The 17,210-nt window shown below is 38.0% G+C and overlaps 1 protein-coding gene across 1 annotated transcript in view; it reads left to right on the top strand.

The window, feature by feature from the left end:
* Positions 1-13,421, top strand: part of LOC119419035 (ras-related protein M-Ras) — a 15,255-nt gene extending 1,834 nt beyond the window's left edge. The window contains exons 2-6 of the mRNA XM_037686334.1: positions 5,930-6,185; positions 6,393-6,546; positions 9,354-9,453; positions 11,122-11,201; positions 13,273-13,421. Of these exons, the coding sequence (XP_037542262.1) occupies positions 5,993-6,185; positions 6,393-6,546; positions 9,354-9,453; positions 11,122-11,201; positions 13,273-13,372 (627 nt within the window). The 5' untranslated portion in view covers positions 5,930-5,992 and the 3' untranslated portion in view covers positions 13,373-13,421. The remainder of the gene's footprint in view (positions 1-5,929; positions 6,186-6,392; positions 6,547-9,353; positions 9,454-11,121; positions 11,202-13,272) is intronic.
* Positions 13,422-17,210: the final 3,789 nt, after the last annotated feature.

The raw sequence follows: 17,210 nt of genomic DNA, 5'->3' as shown, positions 1-17,210 counted from the left end.
TCCAGATGATCCGACTGAAAAATATTGGATTGTATACCTGGATTATTGAGCATGGACTTTGTTGTTTTCAACCAGTTTGACACGATTGTCAACAAGGAAGAGGGCCGGCAATGGAGACCATCTTATCACAAGCAAAACTGGTTTGTTCCACTTTGGAGTAAACTGTTGGGGGAAGAATAAGTTTTGTTGTGCGTTTCCTTGACTGATGAAGCCTTCTGGATCGAAGGCGAAACGTTTCAGCACAAAAAAAGAAACCGTCCAGATGACCTGACTGAAAAATGTTGTCTTCAATTTTAACAATTAATTTTAAGAAATGAGGTCAAGTTTTCCTCCAGTATTCCAAGCTTTTGGGAGCATAACAAGCCAACCCTAACTATAGGATTTATCAAAAAGGAAAGTCTTAAGCCCAGTCTTAAAACTGGACAATGTGTCAGCCGTAGGGACAGAAACTGGAAGTTGGTTCTACAAGAGATAACTGATAACTGAAAGATCTTCCATTCTGCTCTTGGAAACTCTAGGAACCGGAACAATAAGATCTCTAATGTAAGATGGAGCTAGGTTGTTGAGGGCTTTGTAGGCTAGAAGATTTTGAATTTGATTCTGAATTTGACAGGGAGCCAATGGAGAGGAGCTAAAACTGGACATATATGATCTCTCCCACTAACTCCAGTTAAGACTCTGGCAGCAGCATTTTGGATCAACTGAAGACTTTTAAATACCTTTTTTGAACACCCAGATAACAAACCATTGCAATAGTCCAGTCTAGATGTGATAAATGCATGAACCAGTTTTTCTGCATCACTTTTAGATAAGCTGTTTCTAATTTTAGCGATTTTACGCAGGTGGAAGTAGGCAGTTCTGGTAATGTTTTTAATGTGGGGGTTGAAAGACATGTCCTGATCAAAAATAACACTCAAGACTTTTAACATTAGAACTGGAGTTTTAACTACGCCATTGTCACAAACTGCTGAAAAGTAAAAGGTGAGCAATAATGTACTTTTTCTGCATCTGTTTATCAAAATGTCACATGACCCACTGGACGGATGTTAATGAAATCTTCAAGAAATGATGATTGGAGGCACTTTAAAGATGTTTTTAGAAAGTGATTAACTTTTAACTACATCTCCCTTAAAGAAATTGGTCCAGATGGAATGATTTGACCGTCTCTTGTTATCTACCTGGATGATTGAGCCTACAACCCCCCCTTCTTTTTACAACTGATTAACCTTTTGAGTCAATCTGATTTGAGATGGCTGCCACTGTTAATCAGTTTTCGCCAACACACAGTATAACTCACTCAGGTTTGTATATGTTGAGCTAAAATCTGCCGTGGTAGTAGCTGAGAATCATTCACAACACATGACATCTTGGGACACTGCACAAGATCGCACAAAATGCCAATTTCAATTTTGTCTTATTAGATGGATCCATAAAAGCTGCAAGATAAGATTAATTAAAAAAAGGTTAGAGCTAAAACTAAAATATGCTGAAATTCTTTCATGAGAGGAGTTTGAAGCTTTAAGACGTGGTGAAACTACTAGTCCTCCTCCTGAATGATCCATTAGTGTTGATAAGGACATGGCTTTACAGGCTGGGGTGTGTTCTTCCTTATTTTTGTTCTGCGAGTTCTGCTGCTGCTCTGTTCCCATGTGAACAAGGGGATCTCTGTCCTTTCTCAAGACGGCAACCAGCCACTTTTCTCAAAAGCCCCCAAGAGGCATCTTTGAAGCCATTGTGAAGAAAAATTAGTTGCAGCAAAGAATAAAAAAAAACCTGCTGGTTGTATGTGTGAACGCTCACTGCTAAAGTCATATGTTAGTGGTAACAGATGTGGAAGTTGGATTTAGCATTATTGACTGCCTCATAAGATGAAGGAACATTTCTGTGTTTTAGTTAGATTCTTCCAGTTTTATGTTTCGTACACATTTCTAAAGACTGAACAGTTTACGTCCATTTAGCCAAAGTTGTGATTGGTTGACGAGCTGTGTTGAAGAGAAGTTTGTCTCACCTGGAGGGTTCACAGAGGGAAACCCTGACACGCCCTGCAGGGCTTTGACCTGACTTGACCATAACAAGGCAACCCATTGACATAACTGGTGTGAAAACCACTTGCTTGCAGGTACTGTACATGTTCACTTCAAAGCGAATGCTCCTAAATTTATGTCATTATCTTAGAATTAAAGCAGTGGTACTGATTATTTGATTGCAAACTTAACAGCAAAATAACATTTTTAATGTCAAAATGTAGCTCATCAGCTCTTTGCTAAGCTTAGCTGGTTGGCTGACTGATTGTTGCGTACTGACTGAATGACTGCCTTTTGGAAAGGAAGGAAACTTCTTCCTTCCCTCAATTGTGCTGAGCAGTAAAGGATTGTCTCCGGCCAGCTGACAGCTGTTTCCTGGTGGATGGAGGAGGAATGGGTGCGTGGGTAGGGGTGTTGTGTGGGCAGTAACTTAACTTCAATGAGGATTTTTTTTTTTTTAAGTAAAACAGAATCCTGGTTGTGTTAGATGTTTAGCTGTATAAAGGGGGTGTAGGTTGCATGGTTTAAATCCATTCTCTGCAAAGAAAAAAAAACAACAATTTATAATGCTAAACATTTTCTGTCTTTACCTGGGAACCATTTATTAAAATTTTATCATTATATAGTTTTGAGACCTTGGTAAGAGCTGTGGTTCCACTACATTTCACAAAATTGATTTTTTTTTCATGACATTTTTTTGTTGTTGCTACATTCTGAACAACCCACTAAGCCTAATTTGAACTCTGTAATAGCAGAATGGAAAGCCACAGTGTTCTTCTACAAATATCAGTTTTAAGTATATGCTGCTAAATAGATTGAAACCATAATAAAAATGAAAGTTCCCATGTACATTTTTATTCTGGTGGTGGTTGCTGTGTTAGAGGCGTAGTAGATCTATGGAAGACTTGCTGGACGTCAGTCAATACAGTCGATAAAGAACAACCTATGCATGCTCACAACTATGGTATTTAGACTTGCTTGCCGCACAATACAGACGGGGGGTGGATGGGTGTTGTGGGTGAACGACAAATTTGGTAGGCGGAGCAATCGGTTCTATAGACAGGGCGGGGTGCCCTCTTTGGATAGTAGTAGGTATATATAGATAGATAGATAGATAGATAGATATATAGATAGATCTATCTATATGTATGGATGGATGGATGAAATGCCTATATCGCCTGGGCTCTAATTGACAGCAGTGGATAAGCAAAGGTTGTAAATGGCACTGAATACAGATCCGGGTTCATTTTATAAATGATAAACATAATGTTGTGAAATTAAAAAGGTTGAAGGCCTAACATTCCTTGAAGAAATGCATATCGCTCACAGCCTCTCATGCCAAAGTATTAAACTAAGGTCATCTTGTGTTGAAAAAAAGAAGTTATGAGAAATGTCACCTCTCTTTCACTGTTCAAAGCTAATCTTAAAACCCATCTCTTTAGCTCAGTCTATCCCTCTTAATTTCTTCAGATGCACTTTCTATTTTAATGTTTTTATTTTTATTTATTTATTATTTTTTAGGAATGATATCTGGTGTAAATTTCCAAATTTTTCCATCCAAGTTGGCTCACTGTGGCAACCCCACACAAATATTTTTAGGTTCACTTATGACATTTATGGTAATGGTGATGTATTTGAGACTATAAATATATCTGGAATTTGTGTGTCATGACTAACTGGACCAAGCCGGACTGAGTGGGTTGGTTTTGAAACGGTCTTTGTACTTAAAAAAAAAATAAATAAAAAAAAGGAAGCAATCTATGAAAACCAGTGATCTATTGACTCAACTCTTATTGTAACATATCTAACTTGTTCTTAGATGCCTCTGCTTTTCCTGCCTTACTTTTCTGGTTCTGATTCACCTCATCTATTCTCGTCTCTTTTTGTGGCCTAAAAGATCGTTTTTGCCATCACGTCACAAATTATTATGGCATCAACAGAAATTCAAGCTTTAGTGATCTTAAACCTAGTGTTATTTTATGTACAATATATTTAACTTTTTTGGTAGTTGTTTAATTATTTTCCCTTTATTCATGCAAATAACGCTCTGCTGCTAAATGTCTCACACATTCTGCCTGGATGTGTATTTTTACTTTGAGAAGCCATAATTACAAGCTACAGTAATCTATCTCTGAGCAGTCTTCTTTCATTGCTGGTTCGTTCGTTGGACCAGACAGAGACTTTCATTGTCATTTGTTTACCGTCTTGTTCTGCACAGTTTTGAATCATGTGACTTTGATGATCTTTACGCTTGAATTAATAGGTTTCATATCTTGGTAGACCATCTTTCTTCAGTGGCATCAAGGCTCTGACTTTGCTGACAAAAATGCTGCTGAATTCAAAGAACTTCCTCTCATTAGAAACTTTTTGTAGTTTTCTGATGCAATTAACTTGATTTGAAGAAGTTTGGCTGACATTAAAGACGGATTTCCTTCTTTATTTATTTATTTATTTTATTTTTTTTACAAAGTTGACCAAGCTTAGTCTTGATGAAATGTGTGTTGCTGTGGTCAAGGCACCACAGGAATATAGGACAACCCTCCCTTTAACCAAGAATTTACAGCTGTTTTCACTGCATGAAGTAATTCACTCCCTGTTGCTCTTCCATAGGGTGTGTCTCTTCTAGGATCTGCCCCACAACTTAAAGCTACCTTACTAAATGTATTCTCACACAAACCGAGAATGAAGTACTTACCTGGCATTTTTAAATTATCTAATATTTAATTATCATTCACCTACAAACTAAATTGTACCAATCTCATCTGGTCATGCAATGAACTCCTTTATATATATCAATATTTAATTATTGAAAAAGCTGAAGTAACATTACTGCCATCCACCTGAGCAAATGGCAAATATTATAATTTGGTACTTTTTAGAACTGATTAGCAGCAAAGCTGTTCTGATACTGCACAACTCATTCAGGAAAATTTAAATGTGGTGTTTAAATGTAGAGTGCGGTTCTGGATCTGTGGCGATGCCCTGCAAATCTGAGCAAGCACATAACCAAATGTTTGCCTTCAGACATTCTTGGTTACAAAAAGTGTTGTTTTTATTGCTTTTTATAACATGTCCCCGTTTTAAAGAGTATCTTAGTATAGCACAAGTTGAATTCAACGGTCTTGGGTTAAAGTTGATGGAAAAAAGTTTTTGTCTAATAAGAGAACAGGAATTTGGTGAAACAGAAAATGAAATTGTCAACAATAAAACTGCTAGGTTGCGCAACTTTCCCGTCTAGATGATTGTTCAAGCTCTGACTAACCTATATCTGTTTTGCTGGAAAAGTAGAGCCAAAATAAAGAGGATCCAACAAGACTCTTGGAATATAAAGAAAAACTAAAGTGCATCATATTCAATTCAACTCAGTTTATTTATATAGCACCAAGTCACAGCAGAAGTTATCTCAGGGGACTGAACAGAAACATTCACATACATAAAAAATTAGTTGGTAACATTATTTATCTAAGAAAGGAAGGAAGTCAGCAGAGTTTTATATTTCAAGCATATTTACCGGAACTGTATCAATCACTGAATATGTTTGAATCAAGTTGATGCTTTCAGTGGACTTATAAAAGGCTAATTTATTTGGATTTATCTGTCTGATGCTGATCTGTTTGTTGTTTCAGTTGCCATTCTTGTTCTGGTTTAAATTTTAATTTACTGTCAGCTTTTAAAAAATGTCTCATTGTCTTGTTCTAGTTTGTCCATCTGTGTATTTTTTTTTCCATCTTTCTGCTTTTATCTGTAACTCTGTTATGACCATTCGTCTCCATGGTGATGAGAAAGCAGCTGCAACAACAAAAAATAAAACTTTTAATATCTCTTTGTTCTCGCTTTCTTCTTTTGTTGTCAATCCCCCTTCTTGGTTCTCGCTCATCCCCCACTCTGTTGTCCCTTTCACTCAGGTGTCTCTCACCAGCCACCTTACGAGCCTACTTTCCTCTTTCACCACCACTGTCGAGGTAGCCATGGCGACCAGCGCCGTGCCAAGTGACAACCTGCCAACATACAAGCTGGTCGTGGTGGGGGATGGTGGCGTTGGGAAAAGTGCGCTAACCATCCAGTTTTTCCAGAAAATCTTTGTGCCGGACTATGACCCCACGATTGAGGACTCGTATCTGAAACACACTGAAATAGATGGACAATGGGCAATACTGGATGGTGAGTCTTTGGTAACGGAAAGATGAAGCATAAATATGACCACATTTAAAAACATGCTAACCACTTCAACTCTTTGATATCATGTATGTGGTCATAAGTGTGCAAAAACACGAGTAAACAAGTGAATAATGCAGCAGACCTTTGACCATAAGGATTGGGTAATAAGGGAGTGTGCAGTGATGTATTTTTGTTTCCACATCCACCCAGTGCTCGACACAGCCGGTCAAGAGGAGTTCAGCGCAATGAGGGAGCAGTACATGAGGACGGGAGATGGCTTCCTCATCGTCTTCTCCGTCACAGACAAGGCCAGCTTTGAACACGTTGACCGGTTCCATCAGCTCATACTACGGGTCAAAGACCGGTAAGATGCAATGAGTTGGAAAGATTTAGTATAAGTAAAATCCACTACCACCATAGATTACCATCTGGGTCCTCATCTTTCTAATAGAGACAGATGGGTGTTTGTGTGAGGTCTGAAGACTTGTATTCACAAAAACACATCTTGTTCCCAAACATAATTCCATAACATTTGGTAGCATAGTTTGACGTACATAATTACTATTTTAGCTCGCATACGATAATTCCCAAAAATATGTTAATTGAAAACTGAAAGATGGTTAAAAAAAAAAAAAACATAGAAAGCCTGGAGATTTTTAGATGAAGACGGTCAGCTGATTCAGTGTCAAACAATTCTGGGAAAAAGCATTCAATTTTGAAATGTCAGCAGCGACTAAATGAACAGTTTATGGTTATTTTTCTCTTCAGTAAAAGTGGGTTTGCCCACTTGTGTAATAAAACTTTATACAGTCTGTGTGATTAGAGGAAACTGGCCTGTAGGCAGTCAAGCATCAGGTCACACTTTATTTCTGTAGCACATTTCAATTGCAACCAAATGTGCTTTCTAACAAATGAGAAAAATTTTTCAAAGTGCATAAACCACACACTATATAAAGCACACACAAATGCTGTCTGCATAAAAATACTAATGCTAAATACAAAACAAAACTTTTATCTTTGCGGCTTCTCATATCTTAAGGCCATGTATTCCATTTTATTATAGCACAAAAACTGAAAGCAGCTTCTCTTGATTTGGACAAAGAATGAGGTATAATTGGGTTGCCACAGTTTGCAGACATGAGCTGTGGTAGCTCCAAGGTCAGTGTCGCAGTCTTGTAGTCTTGAGGTTGCAGGTTTGAATCCATATTGTGTGAGGAAGTCCAATCGGTGTAAAACAATTGCCAAATCTTCCATGGGAATTCGCTTGCTGTGGTGACCCCTGCAAAAGGGAGCATCCAAAAGAACAAGTTTTGCAGACGTAAGTGGTTTGACTGTAACTAGTTAGTATCTCTTAAATATTGAGTAATGAGTCGTTTAAAGCTTTCAAGTAATAAGACTGTACAATTAATTATTTCTAAAGGAAGGTCTTAAAACAGGTGTAATGTTCAAATTTTCCTGGTTCCTGAGAGGACGCATGCATTTTGAATCAATAGTCGGTTTAAGGTGCGATTTAGGAGGCCTATAAAAAGGTCGTTTTGAAGTCTAACCCAATCATGAATACATTAAATAATTTTTAAAGTCATGTTTTGAAACGGTCTTGACCTCCTCAGTGTTGCTCAAATGAGAAAAGTCCAGGTTTGTAATGTGATCGTCTATGTAAAGCGTATGGCTTTAAAATTTGAGTTCACTGTTCTTTACACTGTGGTTCGTGTTTCATTTTTGCACTTGAGCTGAGCAGTGCTGCAACTTTCTGGGCAGAGACTTTTTTTAGAAACCTGCTCTGTCAAAGCCTGTTTGGTTCAGAGCAGAAAGAATTGGTGCTGAGCAGTTGGGTGGTCCAGCTAATCTTAACCAGTGCACGGCTTAAATGAAATGCATTAAAGATGTTTGAAACCAGCAACCATTGCAGCAAAACTGTGTGTACACCAGTGTCTAAATATAGCACATCTAAGTTAACAAAAGAGGAACTGGCTCTTACAGGCAGGAGGCATTTACATTTTGGTAAAACTGAACATTTGTTTGCAGCTCGTATATTTTTTAACTAGGTTCTTGTAATTTAATTGCGTTAGTTGATTTTTTCTTTTTCTTTTTGAATGTATAGTACTGCATGAGAAACAATCATTTGGGATTCTGTCAACTTTGACATGTTCAGATCAAATCCTGCATTATTAGCTCTGGTCTGTTTGAGCTTTGCTGAGTCAGCAGATATTTTTTTTAGTTTCGGGGGTGAATTGTAGTTATGATCTTCCCTTTTTTGCGTAGCTGAAAACTGCACATGATTTCCAATATCGGTCTAAAACCAGTTGTAGGTTTTAGTTAAGAGAGCCTGTTGTGACATTCACTGAGAGGATGCTGAGATGTAATAAAAATAGCAGCTCAAACTAAGCCCACTGCTGTCTGTTCGTATTCGGTGTTGCTCACGTTGTAAACTGTTTTTTCACAAGATGAAAGTGTTGCAGAAATGTGACGCCTCCCGTATAAATTCAGCAACACGGAATGCTCTTTATGACTTAGTCCTGTTATGCAAGCGCCTTTAACAACGGAGACATTTGATGTTTTTTGATTCCCCATGTTAAACATTTGGAAGCATATCCTGATGCATGCTCAATAAGGATGGAGAGGAACGATGGTTTGAGAGAGGAGTAAAGGAGGCCATCTTTGTGAAGTGAAATTGTCCATCATTAAACAGGGGTGGAGGCCTCCGGGTTCAACTGTCCCCCTCTTACAATGCTGTTATTGCTAGTATCACTCAGCCCTCTGTGAATAGTAAACAGCCATCAGTGTGCTAATGATCCATTGTTAGGCTGATGGTCCTTCTTGACCATGTGATCAGCTGGTTTTGGTTGTCAGCAACAAACTGGTTGATCCACTCTGAGAAGGTGCTATTTAAGAGACTGAGCTGAATACAGCACCTCAGACTGAGGAAGTCTCTTGGATGAGAGACGAAACGTTTCTACATTTTTTTTTTTGTTTTTGTTTTTGTTTTTTTGAATGTCCAGAGGACCAGATTTAACTTTTTTAGATTTGGAAGCATACTATATAAACCATTTAAACTAAATGAACAGTTCAGTGTTTTTTTTTTTTGTTTTTTTTTTTAAATGGTGAAAACCATTACCTGCAGTGTGCAAGAACCTCTATTTATTCAAAGGGCATCATATTTTCTGCTCCCAGGGAGGCCTTCCCCATGGTTCTGGTTGCAAACAAAGTGGACTTGGTTCATCTGAGAAAGGTGACAACAGACCAGGGCCAAGAGATGGCTGCTAAACATAATGTAAGTAATGTGCTTTTCCTGCATTACCTTTCCCAGACGCATTATTGACCATGCAAACCTGTTTTCCGTTAACTACCCCCCCCCCCCACACACACACACGGTAAAAGTTAATGTTAATATTTAACTTGGACAATCAAGGTTACAGGACATGACAGTTTCATCTGAATATAATAAACCTCAATGTATGTAGCAATAGATCATATCTTTTTTTATTTTTTTATTTTGTAGTTGCATTATGAGGTTTAACTGACAGTGGTAAGTTTTAGATTTTTAGTGCTGTTAATGGGGATTGAAGCGTCAGCTGATGATGCAGGTGTTCACATGGAGGATTAGTCTGAAACAAGTAATGACGAGCACAAACCACCTGTGACTACTCGTATCTAAACCCCTAATTAGTCTGTTTTAATTATTAACCCACGGAGAACACCAGCCTTGTCCATTAGATATTCTTTTACTCAGTCAGTATTTAAATGTGGAAAGTGTTTTTGTATTAACATTCTCTATAGCTCTGTAAAACTCTTATTTTACTTTTGATGACTGTGCATTCCTTGCCTATACATATAAATTCAGTCTGTTGTAATCAGACCCTGAATGCAACCTCTTAATGCAAGTTCTGAGTGCGATTTGAGTTGTGCTTGAACATTTCATAACCTTTTTATGAACATAATTTTCTTGTCAATATAAAATACAATTTAAAATCGCTGTTGTAAAGTGTTGCGCATAAAACGCGACAGAAGTAGAAAATATATGGTACAAAAATAGTTGAACAATAAATCAATTATACTCTCATATGAAATGAAAAACCAAATGGAGGTTTAAAAAAAATGAGACAAGCGTTTAAGCCTTTTTTAATGTAAAGAGACAATTGGTTTCACCTAAATAGAAATGCATTAGAAAGGCCACTGATGGAACTAGATGAGATTTGTGGCTGCCATCTTGCTAGGAGGTATGTGTATCAGTGTTCTTTGCTTCTCAGCCATCCAGGTCAAAGCAAATCACAAATAAATCCCAACTTGTAATTTGTAGTTTAAGATGTTTGGCTTCTCATCCAAGGAGTTTTCTCAAATCAAACCTGGAGTTTGAGGACTTTCAAGCTTAAATTGTGGAACTCTTCCTTGTTTAGTTTTGCATTGAGAAAATTCCCTGGATAAGCGAGACGTGTTAAACTAAAGAATAAAAGTCAGTCTTTTAATTTCTTAAATATTAATATTTTGGGATCAGTGTACTGTTAACATGTTGAGCTGCTTGTATTGTCATCTGTTCCAAAATGCCTGAGAGCAAACGATCATTAAACCGAAGTCTCATCTCCATTGACCTTAGGTTAATGTCAGTAATAAAATATTCAAATCTTGAATAAAAAATGGAGCCAATGAGGCAACAAAAGAGCAGCTGTGCCCTTAAAGATGAGCATGAGATGAGTGATTAAGTTTTATTATCCTCAATGCATACTTCCAACATACGCATCTTTAAAACGACAATTAAAGTGTTCATATTCCTTTTGCACACTTTTTTAGCATCAGAAACGATTTATTGATCCGTCCTGTTTTTGAATGATGCATTCAATACATTCCAACTCCAGGCAGGAAAAGTGGAACTTTGTGTTTTATGATTATTCTAATTCTTTAAATTGTCATATTGATGTTGGGGATGTTTATCATCTTTCCTTAGATAACTTATATTGAAACCAGTGCCAAGGATCCCCCTATGAATGTGGACAAAGCCTTTCACGAGTTGGTCCGAGTTATACGGTAACCTCAAGCCTTTAACATATTTATTTATTTTTAAGCAAAGTTCATGACACAAATTAGGACAAGACAACATAAAATCTGTTATTTTTAGGACACTGATGCCAAAATAAAACTAGACAGATTTCTCTTTAACCTTTTTCAGGGCATTTGATTTCTCCAGATGTTGGTGGTGCTGAGAAAATGTTTCACAGGAATATGATTTATGCACATTTCTTTGTGGTCATGTGATCTGTTTAGATGTTTTTTGTAGGATTGATTAAAGAGGGTTATATTGTTGAGGAATAACTCACGTCAATCCTGATCCAGATAAGTGGAGCATTTGAGGGGAGGAAACCTCAGACTCATGAGAACACTTGTTTGTAAACTTCGCCCTCTTGTGGTCGGACTGTTGTTTCAGTCATTACTGGTTGGGACACAAACTTTTATTTACTCTAGGCCTTTTGCGATAAACAATAAATCAGTTAATCGCATGATAAATGAAAATTATCAACCTCATTTTCATTTATCGGCCATTGTCGTTTCCTCGTGTTTCTCTTTCTACTGAAGACACTGGATGACAAAAGGCTCAACTCTGGTGCTCTTCACTGACCCCTCCCTTTCTCTTTTCGCTTTAAAGTCTGTTTTAACATCCAAAATCACGTTTTTGGATGTTAAAAGCAGCTAAGCTGAGAAGCTATGCTACGAGCTAAGCTAACAGGCCAACCTTTTCTTAGCAAAAAGAGCTGAGAACTTGTTTACGGATTTCCATCCATTATCTTTTACCCGCTTATTCCATTTTGGGTCACGGGGGTCGCTGGTGCCCATGTCCAGCAATCATTGTGCGAGGGGCGGGGTACACCCTGGACAGGTCGCAAGTCCATCACAGGGACACATAGAGACAAACGAGACAACCATTCATTCTCTCATTCACACCTAGGGACAATTTAGAGTTACCAATCAGCCTAACATGCATGTTTTTGGTCTGTGGGAGGAAACCGGAACACCCGGAGAAAACCCACGCATGCACGGATAGAACATGCAAACTCCACCCAGAAAGGCCCCTGGACCGGGGTTTGAACCGGGGACCTGCTCGCTGAGAGGCAGCAGCTCTACCAGTTGCGCCACAGTGCTTCTTGTTTACGGATTTATTTTTATTTACTTTTTTTATTAAAAGCTTTATGTGAAAAATGCTATGCTAAAGAGCTCAAACCACACAGATTGTCTGCCATTTTTAGAACCGGCAAAATGGAAAGGGAGACAGCCCATGTCACGTCAAGGGGCCTCCCTCCCATTTTTCTTAGACACGCTGCTCTCTACCTCACTATCCATCCTTTGGTTCAAACAGGCTTATACTACCATCCAGTGGTCAAAAATCTGTACTACAGTCAAATTAAATTAACCAACATTTCTTCTTAAATTTGACAATTACTAATTGTCAAATTTCAAACAATATTATCGTTTATCACAATAATTTCTGAGACAATTAAACGCCCAGCAAAATTTATCGTGACAGGCCTAATTTACTCTACTGAAGATTATTTTATAGAAAATGACTAGAATGTGACTCATGAATGCTTGAGTATGATTTTTAGGAGAAATCTAAAAAATTTAGACATATTTAACACAAAGAATCCACCAAATAGAGCAAATAACGGATTACACATTCATTTGTTCACTTTTTTTAATTGTGTTGTAGCTCCTGACTTATCCCCCCGCCCCTTTTTTAAAAAAATAATCTAGAGGATTTAAAAAAAAACTAAAATTAGATTTTATAAATGTCAAAAGGGGGGAAAAACACAATCGGAAGTAATTAAATATTCAGTTAATAGTTTTACCTCAAGGGAAATGGATTTTATTTTATTTTTTACTTCTACTTGCAAATCTCTTTAGTTTTAATTCTGACAGAAGAAGTGATCCTCACTTCATTGTAACCAGACAAACATGAATTGGCTGTTTTTCCAAAACTAAAAAACAAACCTTTTCTTCAGAACAATATTTGATTTTAAAATGATTCTTTTAATTTGGTGTTTGATGAAAGATCTGGTTTGGTCTAAGTGGCTCTAACGGCTCTTCCCTTTTTCTCCACCTGCAGACAACAAATTCCTGAGCGAAACCTGAAAAAGAAAAAGAAGATGAAATGGAGGGCGGAGCGTTCCACGGGCTCCCGCAGGTTCCACTGCGCCATATTGTGACCTCGCGTGTTCTTCGTTTCTTACATAAAGACACAAACCAAAATGCACAGGAACATACCTTTTGGATGTCAGAACGTCCCAGTGATGTTTACCTTCTGGAGCACAAAAAGGACATTGGGGGGGGGGGGGGGGGGGTTGTCACTGAACATCTTCATGCATCCAAAGCAGCAGAAGATGGTTTGAAGCGTCACCCCCGCTCATCAACCTCTAATAATAAGCGCTGTTCTCTTCTCTGAAACTTTTCCCTGCCCTCCATTTTCCAAAGCTTAACAGTTTTACAAAGTCTAACATCAATATTTAATATTAAACGTGGCGTGAGTGCAATGCTTTGAGGGGGAAATGAGATGAGAAGGTTGTCTCGAGAAAGAAAAAAAAAAAGGGGGGGGGGGGTTGCTGTTGTGAGGTTGCTCCTCATATTTTAGAGAAAACATCCTGCTTCGATCTGCTCACCCACTGCTTTTGGAAGAAGAGCCCCAGTTATCCCTGGAGTGGTTTTTTTGAGCTCTCCAGTTAGCATGAGCATCAGATGGGTAAAATGGTTACATATGAGTGGTGGTGGGTGGGGTTGGGTGGTGTGATGTCGAAGGGCAGCTGGTGAGTGATGGGAGCACCTCAGGCTCGTGTTCTGGTTTAAGAAGGTTTGTTGGAGAAGAGTTGAAACGGGTACAAGAAATGTGATGTGAAATGTGTCGTGTCAGCTGTGGAGTTCATGTTTTTATATTTCCAGTAATGAAGAAAACACTGATGTTGAGTTGAGGGCCAAGTTTACAAAAAAAAAAAAATATCAAGAGCCACATTGTTTTCCTTATTAAGTATTTGAAAGTGATTATTGTGGGTTTGGTTGCCTCTAGTGATTGTCAGTGGTGTGATGAATTGGTCAAAACTCCTTTTTATTCTGATCAAACTCAACTGTTTTTCATTTTTCCATTCGTTTGCATCTTAAACAGGAAAATTATACATAGTGGTGTTCTAAAACATGTTGATGTGCTGTACAGAACCTCATTAGAACTTTATTAAATGAGCTGAAGCAGGATGGAGACGCTGATATCCACTGACCACGAACCAAAACGATGTGATGTCACTTTTCTCAATCCAGGGGCTTTTCCTTCCACCGACTTCAGGATTATAGAATAAACCCTGCAGCGCTGAGCTCACGTTACGTGTGCAGTGGGACGCCCTCAGGCTTGAAGCCGTGCGCTTCAATCGTTGCATCACGTTCAGCACACACATTATTATCCTTGTTAAAATGGCGCGTACTGTTATCTGAAAGTTTTGGTGGGCGACTTTATCCTGTCTGGAAGCGCACAAACTCTTGGAACACATTTTTGCACTTTTAATACAATCGCTGACTTTTCCTATTGGCATGTTTTTTTGTTTTCAATATCTTTATTGGCAGAAAGGCATGGTAAATCTGAGCTGGATGTAAAACCAGAAGCGAACAAACGGCTGCTCCGAGTTGTAGCCTCGTGTGCCTGCGTATGCCTGTTGCCTTGGCGATGATTGTAAGACGAATAATCATTAAACTGGTATTTGAAGAAAATCTGTTACTTTTAAATATGGATGTTTGTGTATGAAATATTTTATTGAATGGAATATAAATGTATCTACAGCAAGTGGAAGCTCAGCGGCAGAAACTACAATATTAAACCACATCTGCTGTAAAAACTGTTTTTCCACAGAACTCAACTTTGATTGTTGAGCAAATGGACTGAATGGTAAAAAAGAAACGAACAAAAAAATGTTGATTTAAAATATTGCATCATGTGCATTTGATACCATTTTGTATTATTGATTTGATTCTTGCAAAGTGTGTCTAAGCAACTGAATAATTTATTACTGTCTGTTACCTCGTTGTGTCCCAGACCTAGACAAAAAAAGACAAAAAAAATCCCTATTTTTATTTTCATATTATTTTTGAGTTCATTCTTGGTGGATTCTCCCTTTTGATGAGTAACTGTACTGTATATTTGTGGACCAAGATGGAGGGGGACAAAAAAATTGGTCTGAAGCACAAGGGTCAAAACAGGACAAATAAATAAAACTTCTTATTGGTGATGATTCTAAACTAAGCTCTGTGTTTTTGAGTGTGCCTAATTTAAAGAAGTTTTACAGTGAACTGGCTCCTGAACCAGGTGTTTAAGAGAAAAATGTGCACACAAATTTGTTGGTACCCCTCCACAAAAATAAACTCAACATTTAATTATAGCCCTTTAAGCCGAGGCTTAATTTGTAAAGCAATCGATGCCATAACGCAAATACTGGGCGGGGTTTACGAAACGAAACGTTTCTACATTTTTTGTTGATTTGCTTTGTTTTTTGTTTTTTTTGAATGTCCAGAGGACCAGATTTAACTTTTTTAGATTTTTCTACCTGGATTATTGAGCATGCATCAGGATATGACATTAGTTATCCTAAAGTATGTCAAATGGTGCAGTTTGAAAGATGTGGCGCAAGTACAATTCCAGATATATTGATATGAAATTCCAAAATGTGGGTCCACACCCAGTGTAAACAAATCACTCCTCTGTAAATCATATGGATGTCTGAGTCGCATGATTCACTTACATTAGGCCAGCTGCAATCTGAAAGTCACGTCAGCTGTTTTTGAAGGCAAACAAACAGTATTTGGCATTTAAAGTCACTTTAACCATTAGTATATTTATTTGTTTTTTTAAATATTGGTTGTCCAGTCTGAGTACATTTGAACTAAATTGACTTGATGAGCTGTGAGGGTACCAACAAGTTTGTCTGTACAATATAAAATTTCTTACACCAGATTCCATGATCCAACTAAAGCACTCACTTTTTGTCAACGTGTACATTTTAAAATGTCCTTTGTGTGAAGGGCCGTGTAAACTTATGTAGTTTTCAGACTATTTGTGTACCATTTGTGTTTTTGGCACATCTGTTGTGTTTTTCTAACAGATTGGTGTCCGAATGAGGAGGCACAAACAAACTGCGGCCTTTCTATTTGGCTTCAGGGGTCCAATAAGATTTAAAGAATAAACAAAGGATTGTGATTTTTATATATTGGGCTTGCTTTATTTTATTCTCCTCCCTTGGGGGAGTGATGTATTGGCTGATTTTGCTGAATTGGTGTTAAGCAGTCATTTTCAACATGGCCTTGTGTGTTTGAAGAGTCAGCAGAAGCTCCCCTCATTAATCTTTAGACCCGTCACGGTCCATTGGGTTCAGCTCTGGGAGGATGCAGGTTTTCCTTTTGCCTCGTTGATTCCAGACCAACCCCTTCGCTGCAATTGATTCTTGTTCTTGAGGTGAAGTTGGAGAGGCAGCTCGAGTCGAGGTCTGAATCTGTTCACACTTGTTAGGAAAAGAGATACAGCGTTAATGACTGAGCGCTGTCTTAAAGAACTGTTAAGTTGAGCTGCGTTAAACTTGAAAATTCCCATGTGATTAGAAATTTAATCAGTAAATCTGTGATCATTTAATCATGCTTTCATTTACTAAAGAGAATCAACAAAGCTTCTGCAATTTGGAGACTTTACCACAAGGGGGCAGCATTTGACTGTTCATCACCCACAGCCAAAAGTGAACGAGTGATCATGTATTTATTCATGTGCATGTCTGTAACCAAAATCTATCATGGACAAATGTAAAGACATTTTCATAAAGTAATGTACATCCACAGTTAATTACCTTTCAGTCAGCAAGCTTCACGATGGCATGACACGGAGCGGCACGGTGGCACAGTTGGTAGAGCTGTTGCCTCTCGGGGTGAATGTTGCAGGATCAAATCCCAGCTCGGGACCTTTTCTGAATGGAGTGTGCACGTTCTCTCCGTGCATGTGATTTTTCTTTAAGTACAGACCAAAAACAT

The sequence above is a fragment of the Nematolebias whitei genome, chromosome 13, assembly GCF_014905685.2.
Source record: "Nematolebias whitei isolate Nwh7 chromosome 13, NemWhi1, whole genome shotgun sequence".
Classification (NCBI taxonomy): Eukaryota; Metazoa; Chordata; class Actinopteri; order Cyprinodontiformes; family Rivulidae; genus Nematolebias; species Nematolebias whitei.
Note: the sequence above shows the minus strand (reverse complement) of the source record. Positions and strands in the feature narration are given on the sequence as shown.